Genomic DNA, 14564 nt, shown 5'->3' on the forward strand with positions numbered 1-14564 from the left:
CAAAATTTTTGAATTGTAATCGTAAAATAATTTTTGATATAAAATTTTTGATTTGTGACTAATTAAATTGTTAATTTGTGATCAAATTGTATAGATCTGTGACCTAAATATATTTAATTTATTTATTTATTAAATTATAAATAAATTTTAATAAAAATCTTATTTTTAAAATTTGAAACTTATTTTCCTGATTTTGAAACGTGCGATTCTTAAACTCTTACTTTTGAAATTTTCCCATGAATTTTTCCCTTATTATAAGGCAGATTGGGCTTATTGGGCCGACAATTGGATTTAACCTAATAAATAAGAAGCGCACTTTCTTGCTGGAAGGTACCATCATATAGCTGAACCGGGTCCGATTCAAATTTCAGAACACTGGCTATGAAGACAAGACACTATTGGTCATTGACTCTAGACCAGCAATCTTCGCACGCCGTAAAAAAATTAGGTAATTTGTTTCTTTAATTTTATTCAGGTGTTATCTTTTCAATTTTTATATATATTAGCAATATATTTTTCAGTGATGATGCTTCAAAAATTTATACAACGTGATAATGCCTGCTCCAATTGTCTCTGGTCTGTTCTGAGCTTTTGATTCGTTGAAATCATAAGCAGAACATTATAAAAATTCTATGTAGATAATCGCATTTTTTTAATTTAGGTTCAATTGTTTTTAAAAAAATGGTGGGGGTGGCGGTTAAAATTTGTCTGATTTTTTAGTAGAAGTTTTTAATTTGAGATTGGTTTTTTGTTTTCATTTCCTTTTCATTTTGAATTTATTTAAATAACCGAAAGTTCTTCTCTGTATTTGGGGAAAAAATAAATAAATAAATGATTGCTAATGCTACATTTGAAGTTTTCCTTTGAAGATTTACTGTGCTTAAGTACTAGGTATGAGCTCCTTGCATTAGTGGATTTTGTATGCCTGTTATTATGTGCGTATAAGCATATCATCCCTCGATTAAAATGATGACATTTTCTTGATTGATGCCAAATTTTGTGAACGAGACTTAGTTGTCTTTTGCTATTTGTTTAACAGATCCACCAAGTGCTGCACTAATGACCCTAATTTTATTATGTGAGTGCTTTACACTCTTAATATGACAGAAAAGACAGCAGAATAATATTAATTTGGTCACTTGTGAGCTTATGTGAAGTGGGAGACACTTGGTAGGTCCACCCTTGCTGTCCTTAAACCCTACAATAAATCTCGAGTCAAAGAACTTTTCCAAGCTAGAAAATCTTATTGGCTTGGTCATTAGGGTAAATTAGTATGTCTTATAGGTGTCTATCTAGTCTGAGAACCATCAAAGATATTAGAACCACTAGCATATCCATTCGATTTTGGTTCATGAATATCAACATTCTGTTTTCAGATTTGATACTGACTATAAATTTCATCGTACTTCTTAATCCTTCTATTGATAATTCACTTAATTAGTTGCACCAAGATCCTCCTGTCATATTATATATATACTGGCTAGAACCCTTTTTCATATATATGACATAATAAGCTATGGTTGATTGACGTGATTCAATAACCTGTAAATCTGCTTGATCAGTTAATTCAACAGCTTTTTACATTGCTTTCGAAATGAAACTGTATTCTTTAATTGTCCGGCTGTTCTGCAGTCGTCTTATCTACTGAAAAAAAAATTAAAAATTAAAAATTAAAAAATTAATTCTGGGGTGTCAAAAGTCCTTGGTTTTCACTTTTTAATGGTTCAAAGAACCATTCAGTAAAATATAGCAACTTATATATCTTAATAGAGCTAACAATGCAAGCATTTCTTTCATTAGTATTCTTGCTTATTTTGATGATCCTCGATACAAAAGAAAGAGTTCTAGCATTACTAATTATGGGACTATAGAAATGCATTCAATCGTCAAAAAGAGGATTTGATTGAGTATTGAGGAGAGCTAACATCGTATGCATTTCTTTCATGATCTCATATGACACCAATCACACCGTCGTCTAAATTTCTTTCGCACAAAACTGTTGGTGCAGACTCACAGATAGTAACTACTGTTAAATTGCTGTTTCTAGTTTAGCTATTAATAGCATAGTTTTTTCCAGTAATTGTGTCATTGAAAGATCTTGTTAAATATTGTTGAAATTGTCTGGCTATCTTGAGAGATGGAGCAGCTTTTCTTGCAATCAGGATTCTTATGTCTTATTTACAATCAAAAAGTGTTTTATAATACTAAACCACTTGATTGCACTACAGAGTTCATTTTTCCCATCAAAACTTTACGCGAGCACGATTACATTGAATGGGTGGCTACGAGACTCGAACTCAAGACCTTTAAGTTCTCTAATTTCATATCAAACCGCTTGATATAAAAACTGAGTGGTTAGAGAGGGCTACATGTATATCATTTCAATCTTTTCTTCAACATATTATTTAATCACTGGCTGAAAACTTCAAAATTGATAACATGTATTTTCTATCCAGTGCTTGATGGCTGATGGAATATCCTGGCATTGGAAGCCTCCCCAGAGTAAATCAATTCATTGTTTTTTGCTGTGTAATTTATAATTTTCAGTTTTTTTATCATGAAAGAATTGTATGATAAATCATATGGAAATAACTTACAGAGATATATCCGACAGATTAAATAAATTAGAAAATAACTGTGATCCTGTTAAACACTATGAGCGTTTCCTTCCTCACCTCTTTGTTCGTATAATCCCTTTTTTTTTTGAACAGCTACACTCTATGAGCTAGCGCAGTTTTTCTGATGCCTTTGAGTTGCCTTGCCTGCGCGAATGACATAGAGAAGCATGAGCATAATATTCCCATCACCTTTATTCATCTTTGTTCACTTTTATGGCAGGCAATTTTGCTATAATTTGGCTATATAGAATAGACCGGCTAAGCTCGAGCCATATTTTTTTTCTAAATGAAAAAGTCTGCTATGCAATTCCAAAATTATTAGAAAGTGATAAATTAATTTTTAAATAATTACATTGTTTATAACATTGTTGTGTGAAGGCTGGATCACTGGCTGGTGGTGGAGGTTGCTGACCAAATATCATCTCACAGCTCATATCTTCAAAATCTGCAGGAAAAAAAAAAAAGAAAGGAAAAGACAAAGTCTTTTCTGTTCATCTAAAACTCATATATCTACTGGATGCATTAAGTTTGCAGAACTATTGACTGTAACTTACTGATTCAAGCATCACTTTGTGTTTAGGTAGTGGTAACGTAGTATTACTTGTTTACTTTTTTGCAGGTGTTAGAGCCTACCGGCCTTTTAACATTTTTTTGACACCACATGCATGTAATAGGCCATGGAAGGATGATTAGCTGAGACATAACAATTTTTTAAATAAAAAGCGGTTCCTTTGCTGGTTTGTCTCTAGATTTTTCCCCCTTTTCCTTTTTGGGTACGAGCTTTATAATATATAAAGAATTAAGTTATATATAGCCGTAATGCATTATATAGTGGAAGTTTCAAAGAAGCTATGATGAGCTATTTTCTGCGTTAAGTAGGCTTATGGATGGGGCCCCCCATTTAATAGATTTGGAAGTTCAGTAAGTTTTAGTGCCCATACTGTTACTCGTCAGGGTATGAATCCCATTTTTCCTTTGTCCTTCGATGTCTTTAAATCAGAATTATTTTTCTATGAACAATTTAAGGCTTGGATTATATGGGTTCTAATTTGTACGATACGTAAACATGAAATACTATATGAACTTAGTCTAGATTTTTAAAGTTGATGGCAAGGGCTTGGCTTTCCGAGCTTTCTCTTTTAAGAAAAAAGAAAAAGGGGAAGGTCTCTGCCTGATCAGGGTTGTATGATCAAAGGATTAAAAATGGGTTACAAGCAAATCGCAAGATACTTACTGGGCACCATGGTCGTGGGCATACCCAGGGACTCTTGAATGAATGCTTGAGATGGCATCTTGCATAGGTTAGTGCACATTCCCACACAATTGGTCTCCTCCAAAAACCTGTAGAAAATTATTGGGAACAAAATGAGCGGATCACATTGAAGATGTCATGAAGACTAGAAAAGAGAAAGACGACAATAATTAATTTAGATTTTGTTATGATGACAGTAGAGAAAGAGAACCAAAATATATTATTTTTGCAGCTTAAAGTTGTTTCAATTAGGTATATAGGTTCTCATTGGGAAATTATGGTTATTTATTTTGAAAGAAAAGTGCATGAGGTACCTGCATTTCTTTATATGGACGACATTTTTCTCTTTTCTTCCATTGAACTCTGACTCTTTCACCTTGAGTCAAGAGAAAAAGGACATATATTACTTCCACTGCTTGACCATTTCACGCACAAACCACACTCACAAAGCTGTGGTATGTATCTATAATCATTTGAAGTTTCTTTAAATGCATGTTTGGTACACAGTATTAATGACATCTTCATGTTTCTGATACTGTCCGTTCCATACATGATCTAAATGCATAGGTTATAATTTGTATGTCGTACTGAGGAAGGCTCTCTTCCTTAAACATGGCTCTTCATTTCCAATCCAACGTGCCATAATGTTTCTGTTTTGATTGCATTATTTTGTTAATAATATGATTTTGGAACATACCTCACAGGGACCAACAAGCCAAGCAAAGAAAATCGTCGTGAAGACAGCGAAGAACTCCCTTGTATATCTAGATTGTGGCATCAGGGTCCTAATCTGTGGTTAAATATGAACACACACCAATTACGGCGTGTATATGGTTGCTTTTTGTGAACATTCAACTGAATTATCAACATAAAACTTTTCTGTCTTTTTTTATTCTGAATATTTTGTTTTTAAGGACTTGCTACAGTCAATTGCAAGTGAATAATCTGATATATCCATGCTCAATTGCCTAAGGCTTATAAAATGTTTATTCAAGGCTAGAAAATACCAATTTATCAGTTGAGATTAACCTCCAAAATGTTTCTTTCTATCAGGAAAGAATAAGAAAATATCATTTTTCACTATTTTGCATTCTTAGTCTCTCGTGCATCATCATGATATCACCTATAATAATAATAATAATAATAATAAGGACATGTCATCTACATCATCATATTAAGGATTTACGTTGAATTAATATAGTTTGATCTATTTTCCATTAAAAAAATTGATTTCCATATTGAAGCTATGATACATGACCCAAAATAATATTATATTTTAGAAATTAAAACAATTATAAGGTAATATAACAATTTTGTTTAATTCCTTTCCTCTTGCCTTTTTTAAAAAAAAAAATTTTTTAATTTCTTCAGCCAACTATTTTTTAGAAATTTAATATTGAATTTAATTACGATGAAGATGATCAAAACATATATTTTTGGAGGATAAAATGAACTTGCCATGTTAAGTATAGGCCTAGGAAAGGCCATATCAAGTGTTTGATTAACAATTCTCTGCTGCCCAGTTGGAGTAAACAACTTTGTCGCCATTGTTGCAGCTTCCACGAAGCCATCATATCCCCCCTTGCTGCTTCTGAATCCTGTGTGTATATGAGAGAGAGAGATACAGACCATATATATATATATATATATAGAGAGAGAGAGAGAGAGGGAGAACCTGTTGAAGCTTGAAAGCTTTTGGAGATATGATTAATGGCGAGAAGATCAAACCAGTTATCTTTGTAAACATTCTTAGACTCATCAGATGTTATCTCTGTACAGGTTTGTTGAAGCTTGAAAGCTTTTGGAGATATGATTAATGGCGAGAAGATCAAACCAGTTATCTTTGTAAACATTCTTAGACTCATCAGATGTTATCTCTGTACAGGTTCTTGGCTTTGTAAGAACGTAGGAAATAAAGGGATAATGTCTAGGCTTCTGCATGTTCCTCCGGTCGACCCGTGCCGGTAAAGGGCTTATGCACTGGTGAACAAGCATCGCAACCATGTTGGCACCACCTCGCACCGAATAGAAAGATGTATAAGTACTTGTACAGAGAGAATTTTGAAAAGAAGATGGAATAGTTAAAGAGGAAATTTGGGTTAGAAGAAGAGAACAAAAAATTGTGTAAGAGCATATTAAGAAGACTCTGCTACATTGATTCTTAAACGAGTTGGAATTTTCATAACATTTTTCATTTTCCCCTTTTTTTTAATAGTGTTTTGTTAATTTTTCGAGGAAATCAAACAACCTGCTTACATATTCGGGTTCGAACCAAAGATGCTTTTTGTTTGATAGCACTTTTGTCACAACATAAATAGTAAATAAGTAGGTACAAAGTAAATTTTAAATAAATATTAAAGGTTAAACCCTAACTTTAAGGGTCCCCCACGACCCCTACCCTGGAGCATCGTGAGGGAGGTAAATCGCAGGTTATGCTTCCAATGATACAGGGTGGAAGGCTGCTTGTACACTTGCACTTACCCAAGAGCCAAATCCATATTTCAGGATTCGAACCCTTGACGCAGCAGCCTCAAACAAAACTGGATTTCTCCACCCTCCTCTTTTACCACTTGAAGATGTGCCCTGGGAGCAAATTTTAAATAAATATTATATGGCTTTTGGGTTGTGAATGTTTCTGTTACTTTCCCAGCTGGTAAGGGTTATATTAATTACTACTTCTGCCCAGACACGAGAAAAAGAAAAGTGCAAGAACTGATCATATGGTTTGGCACAATGGGGATATTGATACAAGTTACATCATTGAATCATGTCCCCCGCAAGATTAGTAGATGCTAATTTGAGATAGAAGGTCGTAAAAGTCTTGATGACATACTGGCGGTTTATGTCATGAACTTTGTTACATGTACGAAATTTTGTAACATAATTAATACAGGGGATATAGCTGTCGCCTTGTGATTGGCTGCTATTAAGATAGTTTTTGACAGCAATCAATTATAGGAAGACAACAGTTTTTCTGTTTTAATTCTGTTAAATAAAATCTGTACCTTTAGAAAAATTCTTATGTCATTTGAACTGACGGATAGATACGTGAATTGAATATCGAAATGGCAAATAGATACATGATATCGACAACGTCAAAGCAGATTGGTGGACTAGTGAAGATTCTACACAAGATACACTGATGCTAGTCAAGATAGCATTACTGATATTTAATCAATCGAAATATAGTCAAATATAAGAGAATATTTTGAGGGAAAATGATATTTTTGAAGAATATGTAGTTAAAAAGTAAAGAAAAATTATGGGTCAACGTGTAAAATTCTATTATCGAGAAAGTATATAGTAGAAAATAAGTCTGAGCAAAATTTGTTTTCATAGAAGTTGTGCCAGACAAACTCTTGGTGAAATCAAAACCTAATTAAGACACGTAGAAGGAAGAATATGAAGATCGAGATAAGAGTTTGACTCTTTATTCTTAAAACAAATTTGCCTACACAAGTGCTTATGGTTGAACGATAATCATCTCCCAAGTTACTACTCTCTCCTTGCGGTATCAACATTTTAAATCACTAGAAATGGTGAACCAGAAAAATATGTTGTATTCTATTTATGAATGAAGGACTAACGTAGTGTAAAATTGTAATGATTGGTCGATGAATGAATTGTGTAGGATTATGGGAGTGTATAATAAGCCAAAAGTTGTGCTTAAGAAGACACAATACTTGGAACAGAAAAGATTGAATAAACAGGTTTTATTGTGGACAATATACCCTTGAAAGGGACACGATCCTTCAATCAGTTTTCTAGAAGACGATGACACGTATCACAATTTAAGAAAAAAATTACTTACCCACCATAAGTAAGTCCTTACTTCATTAAATAGTTGAATCAAGTGTCAATTTGGAAGATTAAATATGATTAATTAATTTATTTTATTTGTCAAAGAAATGATTCTCAAAGATTAGTGTTATTTCTTATGGCCCAATCAGAATATCAAACTCAATGTATATGAAATATGAATAGATGTTTTTTCATTTTTCTTCCAATATACAAATCCAACTTTTAAAATACAATCCAAGTATTAAGATAACAAATTTCGATACTAATTTCTCATTCACTGGGAAATAATTTTGATAAACCAAATATGTTACAAACATTTACTATCATAGTAAATCACATTCACTTATAATCCTATCAAAACCCGTTAACGGGGCCTACTCAAGTATTGGTCAAATTTAGTCAAAAAAAAAAAAAAAGAAAAAGATGAGGTGCATGTACAGATTATTTGGTTTGGCAGAATGGTGGTGATATATACAATTATTTACATGTTCCCAAGGTTGAGTTTCCCTCTTAGATGCTAATTAAGATAAATGACTCAGTGAATATGTCACTTGATCTAACTAGTAAATATCTGAGTTATAATCTAGAGTTGAATATCGAGTTGGAACACAAATACATGATACCAACAAGGTCACAATAAATTGGCCGAGTAGACAAAGATTGTAGATGTAATATGAAATTTACAGAATAGGTTCTCAACCAATTTACCTCGATCCTAGTGAATGCCTGCGACACGACAACACTCAACATCATTACTATTTTTCCTTATTTAAATGCTTGTTTAGATGAGTTACGTCGAAACTAGCTCCCTAAATTTAACTTGATCATAATATTTGTTTTTTTCTTGCATTCTTGTTCTATAACTATGTTCTCATCCGGTTATCTTCATATAATTTACTATATATGTCATTTTCTGTACAAGTACTCGACAACATTTTTCAGTAATTTTATATATAACAAAACAATAATATCTTGACAACTTATTAAGGGCCGGCTTGTTGGAGATATAAGCTATATATTTTGTTTTGCCATTTTCCCGATATAGATAAAAAATTAAAAATCTCATTATCAAGAAGACGAGAACTATATAAAAGTTTAAGGTTTCTCCGCTGGTTTGGTATACTTCTCTTTCAACATGCAATTATTAACATTTTATTCCTGTCACTAAAAGAATAGTTAAAACTCTTAAATTTACATAATCCGAAAGTCTGGCCATTGAACAATTGTTAACACATAGCCTTCAAGAGTAGGACTTTTTGGGAAGGTAAACCCGAGACAGCCGACCAGCATGGGCTGTACCTGCCAGGACTAGTAGTAGTGAAAAATATGAAATATATTGAATCAGCTTATTTTACACCTCTAAGGATTTTCATAGAAGGAAACTCGTGATAATTCAAATGGTACGAACATAGTCATACAATGAAAACTTTAATACTAATATTAATGTTAAAACGAAAATAACATCATCAAAACATAGCTACTAGTTCAATTAGGTAACCTAAATTATAAATTCAACCTGCAGTCCCTATCAGTCTTGCCTAAGAACAAGAGAAACGAACACAATCAAGAAATAAACACATGCATCTGTTCAACAGCAGTAAGCCAAACACGTTTACATCACTCCTTGGTGGTTTTGTTGATGAGGGACTTGTGGATGTGAGGAATCACACCACCACCAGCTATGGTTCCTTTTATGAGGGTGTCTAGCTCCTCGTCCCCTCGAATGGCCAGCTGCAAATGCCGAGGTGTAATTCTCTTAACTTTCAAGTCTTTGCTCGCATTTCCAGCTAACTCGAGCACTTCTGCTGTCAGATATTCAAGAATTGCTGCAGAATAAACAGCTGCTGTGGCTCCAACTCTTCCATGGGCATTAGTTCTTGACTTTAGGTGACGATGAATACGACCAACTGGAAACTAGACTCCAATGAACAAAAACAAATGCATGGGTAAAAATTAGATTGAATACACAAAGAAGAAAGATTTATTGCTGATGCAACTTAGCAACAACACCCTGCAGAAAAAACACAGCCAAAATGATAAAAGATGACAGATGTTACAAGTATGTCATTTCCCTATCACATGAAAGGAATAGGAGAAAAAAACAATCAAATCAACCTACTAAATAAGGCAAAACCTTAACCCTCCCATAATATAAAGACTTCCACAGATGTTACCATGCAAAAAATCTAAATTTAGCAATCAAACACAAAGATGATTGCATTATAAACTTTTGCAACGATTTCGTGCAGGATCAGCAATATTACTACGGTTAAGGGCTTGACATCCACAGTCACCCACGTGTGTGCAGAAACCCAAGATCCAGAACACAAATGACCGCATTGCCAGTTCCCATTAGCATCATATAACTAGAATAAAAGTTCAGAGAGGGCTTGCCATAATGGTTATGAGTTGTATTAATGCTCTTAAGGGCATGTTTTGTCGCAGCACTTAAGATGGATAACATTTTAACTTATTTTTTCTCCATAGTATCATCCATTACAACTCGATGAACCATACCAAACATGCAGTTAGAGTGCAGCATATAACCACAAGCAACCAAGGACTCGCCAATTCAATTAGGTCCTACATATTCATCATACAAAACCACAATTTGCCTTTGATTGTAACAGGTCCTACTCACTATATTTCAACTAACACTGTTATTCTCACTTCGCAAGAATCCCTCTCTGGCTCACAAAATTTACAGTTTTAGCTTTTAACCCACAGATTAAAATTAATCTAGTTAACAAAAACATGTGCTTTTTCAAGAACAAGAAATTGGACATGGAAGTACAATTCAACAACTATCAACTTAAATTTAATCCAATAGATCTAACTGGCGGCATATATTAAATCATTTTTACCTGAAGACCAGCACGAGCTGACCGAGAAGTCGGCGCCTTTTTCTTGTCTTTGTCCTTGTTCGCAGCAGCTGCGGTCGTCTTCCCCGCTAAAAGCCCCTTGCCACCTTTTCCAGCCATTTTCCCTGCCTTGACTACCATCATCAACAAATAAATAACATAACGATCCCATACCTAGCCAAGAATTACTCAGCGACAATACAATATATATGTACATGTAAATATCCTTTCTTTTTATATCATCTTCCCGATTAGTAATTATTTCCGTTACATTCTGAATAGATCTAACAAATTTCAAACATATGACCACAAATTACCCAAAAAAAAAAAAAAAAAAAAAACGTAAAATTACCAAATAAGATAACCGCATTACGACTTTAACCTAGTAAAATAAGCCTACGAACAAAAATTTAAAATTAGATATACCTTAGAAATGCAAAAGCAATGGAAGAGATGAATACAAGGAAAAATGTGTGTGCATGTGGTGGAGTAATCAGTAATTTATTTCTTTTGCGGAATTTTTCGAATCAGTAGGGTGATTTTGGCGGTTGCTTTTTGGGTGGGAAATGAATTTCGGGATTTCGAAAATTTCAACAGTATTTTGACAAAACTGCCCTAGCCTTACCGTAAAGGTACAACTTATGAATTAGTGGGCCCCTTTTAGGATTTTCCTTTCTGAATTAGTGGGCCGATTTTAGGTCCCTTTTTTCTATTTTGGGCTTTCTACATCTAGCCCACGCCTTTGAAAACCGTTGTGATTTTGTAGTACCTCGTCCTTTTATATAATGACTAGTTATTGTCGCGTGCATTGAACAAATTTTATATTTATCGTATTTTTATTAGCGTATGAATTTTAGTTTTTAGGAAAGTTTTTAAAGGAATATCTAGAAATATTTCTAAGAAAATAATTGTAAATTATTTTTACAATTGCAACAGTAAAAAATATGCTTGTATATTTTAAGAAATATATGAGATTATACAAACTGTTTTGCCTGTTTTCATATAATTGAGTTGAATGTGAAGATTAAATTTCTAAATTTTGTGTAATATTGAAAATTGAAGATTGAGCACAAAGTTATAAATCGACTTACATAATATGCGTTTATATTGTCATTTATATATTTTAATATTTATTTTATGCTTATGTTGAAAAAATGATTTTTTTTTTTTTTTTTGTAAGTGAATGTAGGTATTTGCATTCTCGTATTTGTAAGTGTAAAAACTAGTATATATACGGTAGACAGTATATACTTGCTGCAAATACATTGGATACGATAATTTCCTTGCAAATAGGTAGGCAGCATTTAGTAAGCTGGAAATAAATAAATTGCCCAATATGGTAAGATACAAGTACAGTAGATAGCATACAGCATACCGTATTGCATCATATTGTATATGTTACCGGTAAACTGCAAATATGGTATACACGGTATGTTTGCATACACAGTATGCTTTGCTGCTAATTTGTTATAAATCTATAAAATTTATTTAATATTGAATTTCTTTTTTTATAATTGTATTTCTGGAAATTAAAAAAAATATAAAGAACGATGGTTATGAAATTGCTAATTTTTAAATGTATTATTTGTTGAAAATAAAAATATTTTTTTATGCTATTTGTAAAAATATTGTAATTTTATTAGCAATAGATTTATTATGATTGTTTAAAAAAAATTTAACACCACACAATAAATTTTTTTATTAGTTATATTATATTTAATGCATATTTTTTTTATTAAAAACAAAACAAAACCAGGCTATATGATTAAATTTAAATAATAATAAATAAAAAAATCAGTGTGCAGAGACGGAGCCCACACAATGTGCGGACACTCCCGCATAGATGTGTGGAGTGTCCGCACACACTCTGCACAGACTGCGTGGAGTCCTCCGCACATTTTATATTGCACATGTTTTTTTTAATTATTAAATTAGTAATTAAACTAAATGCATTAATTATTATTAATGATTTTTAAAAAAAATCTATAGATAACAACAAATCTTTTGGTTGGTTGGTGAAAAAATAAATGAAATAGAAAATGAGTTTATAAAACAATTTATTGCTTGAAATTTTTTGTTTTACATGGATGGCAAAGATAATTCACGTGAAAGTTCTGAAAAAATTATTTCAAGTGAATAAAAGAAAGGTCATTTCTTTGCTGAATTTCAGTTTTATTGTAGCTGAAATTTTCATCTTTCATCCCAAAATCTTAAGTCAATTTCAGAAAAACAAATTATAAGGTAATTGTTCAATCTACATGATTTTATTTTTATTATGTTTGTTGTTGTTATTTTGTTTTCCTGCTACCGTGAAAATTTTTTTGTGAAAAAATTATTTGGTACAAATTTTTGTTGTGTTAATATGGTTTAGCTGAATTTTGATTGTTAATTTTTGGAGTTTATACTGCCTTCTTTTATTTTCAAAATTCAATGTTTTGTTTTGTTGAGTATATTTACATGCTAGGTAGGTTGAATAAAGCTTGACATGTTGGCTCTTCATTCTTTAAATTTCTCATAGTAGAAAAGCTTTTGTTATACATCTGTCTGCAAAACAAGATGACAATTTCTAACTTGGTCTCTGTACATAAATTGAGTATTCGTCAAAAAAATCAAAGAATTTCTGACACTTCAATTAGTTTTGAGCAGCTTATTAAAGCTCGTGGTCATTTTGACATTGGCAATTGCGTAATGGAATATCTCAGGAAACGAATATGGGAGTGTCCTTTTTTTCCATTTTTCTTTTAATAATTTTTGGATTATGGATTATTTAATACAGATCTTCATAATTCTACTTATACCTTTAAGTTAAGACAATTTTAAAATGTAAATAAAATATAACTAATAAATTCTAATATTTCATAAACTTTAGAATCAAATTGTATTCAAGCACAATATAAAAAAATTCAACAGTTCAATTAATACATACAGTATATGACTGGCAGGTATAGAATGAAACAATGTGAAAGTCTGGTAGGTAGAAATTTCAGTCTGTATCTTTTACCACCATGAATGTAAGCACAAAACCTTCATGAATTCAGAGTTTTATGGGAATTTGGGCTATGATGAGTGAACTTGTTTGTATCTATCGATTGCAAGGGGTTGATTGATCTAGCATGTATTGATAACTTCTGGTTTCTTTCTTAAATGGAGCAAAGGTTTTCGCCAACTCTTGACTTATTGACATAGCAAAACAAGTAGGTAAATGCTAAAATTCGATGAACAAAGTTAATCTAAATCAAAAGGTTTAGTAATAAGCTGGATAATTAACTTTAGACTTGATACAACTATAGGATTTCCTATCATACTCAAACTAAAAATATATTATCTCGATTTACATTGTTCATTAATAAAAGATGTTTCAATAATATATCTCTCTTTCACCTAATAGGCTAACATAAAATCAAAAATAATTTGAATATATTGTTTAGATAATTTTATATCTATTACTAAAAAGTTTATGCCTGATTAGAGTACTTTTCATATATTTGCTTATAGTTTAATTGATTTCTCTTTAAAATCAATCAATCCCTCCAAATCTCTTGTGATTATCTAGAAATATATATGATTTGACGTAAATTGTTTTATAGCAGTAAATAATTATCTATTAATTAGTTATGTGAATAAAGCAAAAAATATTTGTGCAAGATATGTTTTAATTTTTATTTGTAATCACAATTTCTCCAAAAATTAGTTTGTAAATAAGTTTTGTTATTTGATGCAAATGTCTCTAGATTATGTCTTGTCTCCAGATCAATGGTTCTGTGCTACTGTTAGTCAATATCTAAATCATCAACACGTTAGAGATTTGATAGAATTGTTACAAGCAGACGAACAAGCATTATTAATGTGCAGTAATTTTCATAGATTTCTATATGGATTCATATATAGAGACGAAGAACAACAATTGAGTAGGAAGTTGATACATGAGTTCATAATGAGAGTTGTGAATTTCGGTAAAAACAATGAAGTGTGGGTAAGATTTGATTACCATCTTGTCTGTTTCAGAATGCAAGAATTTTGCTTAATCACTAG

At 32.0% G+C, this 14564-nt stretch overlaps 2 protein-coding genes and 1 long non-coding RNA gene across 5 annotated transcripts; 1 reads left to right on the forward strand and 2 right to left on the reverse strand.

Moving 5' to 3' along the window:
* The first annotated feature begins 321 nt into the window (after positions 1-321).
* LOC111376039 lies at positions 322-4866 on the forward strand. Its single transcript, XR_002699397.1, has 4 exons — positions 322-448; positions 2457-2502; positions 3238-3355; positions 4575-4866. It is a non-coding gene; the product is annotated as an uncharacterized LOC111376039 (long non-coding RNA).
* On the reverse strand, positions 2504-6070 carry LOC111376038 (beta-carotene isomerase D27, chloroplastic-like). 2 transcript variants are annotated; one of them, XM_022998964.1, is made up of 7 exons: positions 5656-6069; positions 5329-5472; positions 4568-4660; positions 4185-4246; positions 3853-3959; positions 2971-3063; positions 2696-2762 (listed from the first exon to the last, which is right to left on the reverse strand). In XM_022998964.1, exons 1-7 carry the CDS (start codon positions 5872-5874, stop codon positions 2719-2721), a joined length of 762 nt encoding a protein of 253 aa, XP_022854732.1. In that variant the 5' UTR covers positions 5875-6069; the 3' UTR covers positions 2696-2718. The 2 variants fall into 2 exon arrangements, with proteins under 2 accessions (XP_022854731.1, XP_022854732.1); XM_022998963.1 differs by having other exon boundaries at positions 2504-3063; positions 5656-6070.
* Positions 6071-9060: 2990 nt separating this feature from the next.
* On the reverse strand, positions 9061-11084 carry LOC111376040 (probable histone H2A variant 1). 2 transcript variants are annotated; one of them, XM_022998965.1, is made up of 3 exons: positions 10959-11084; positions 10536-10666; positions 9061-9585 (listed from the first exon to the last, which is right to left on the reverse strand). In XM_022998965.1, exons 2-3 carry the CDS (start codon positions 10650-10652, stop codon positions 9289-9291), a joined length of 414 nt encoding a protein of 137 aa, XP_022854733.1. In that variant the 5' UTR covers positions 10653-10666; positions 10959-11084; the 3' UTR covers positions 9061-9288. The 2 variants fall into 2 exon arrangements, with proteins under 2 accessions (XP_022854733.1, XP_022854734.1); XM_022998966.1 differs by having other exon boundaries at positions 10536-10661; positions 10959-11083.
* Positions 11085-14564: the final 3480 nt, after the last annotated feature.

This window comes from Olea europaea, unplaced genomic scaffold, assembly GCF_002742605.1.
Source record: "Olea europaea var. sylvestris unplaced genomic scaffold, O_europaea_v1 scaffold1439, whole genome shotgun sequence".
Classification (NCBI taxonomy): Eukaryota; Viridiplantae; Streptophyta; class Magnoliopsida; order Lamiales; family Oleaceae; genus Olea; species Olea europaea.

Coding starts and splice junctions, on each gene's coding strand:
- LOC111376038 (XM_022998963.1), bottom strand. CDS start 5,874: ATGGTTGCGATGCTTGTTCACCAGTGCATAAGCCCTTTACCGGCACGG. Junction 5,473..5,655: donor CCAAAAGCTTTCAAGCTTCA/ACAAACCTGTAC, acceptor TCTCATATACAC/ACAGGATTCAGAAGCAGCAA. Junction 4,247..4,567: donor GGCTTGTTGGTCCCTGTGAG/GTATGTTCCAAA, acceptor TCTTGACTCAAG/GTGAAAGAGTCAGAGTTCAA.
- LOC111376040 (XM_022998965.1), bottom strand. CDS start 10,652: ATGGCTGGAAAAGGTGGCAAGGGGCTTTTAGCGGGGAAGACGACCGCA. Junction 9,586..10,535: donor CAGCTCGTGCTGGTCTTCAG/GTAAAAATGATT, acceptor ATTGGAGTCTAG/TTTCCAGTTGGTCGTATTCA.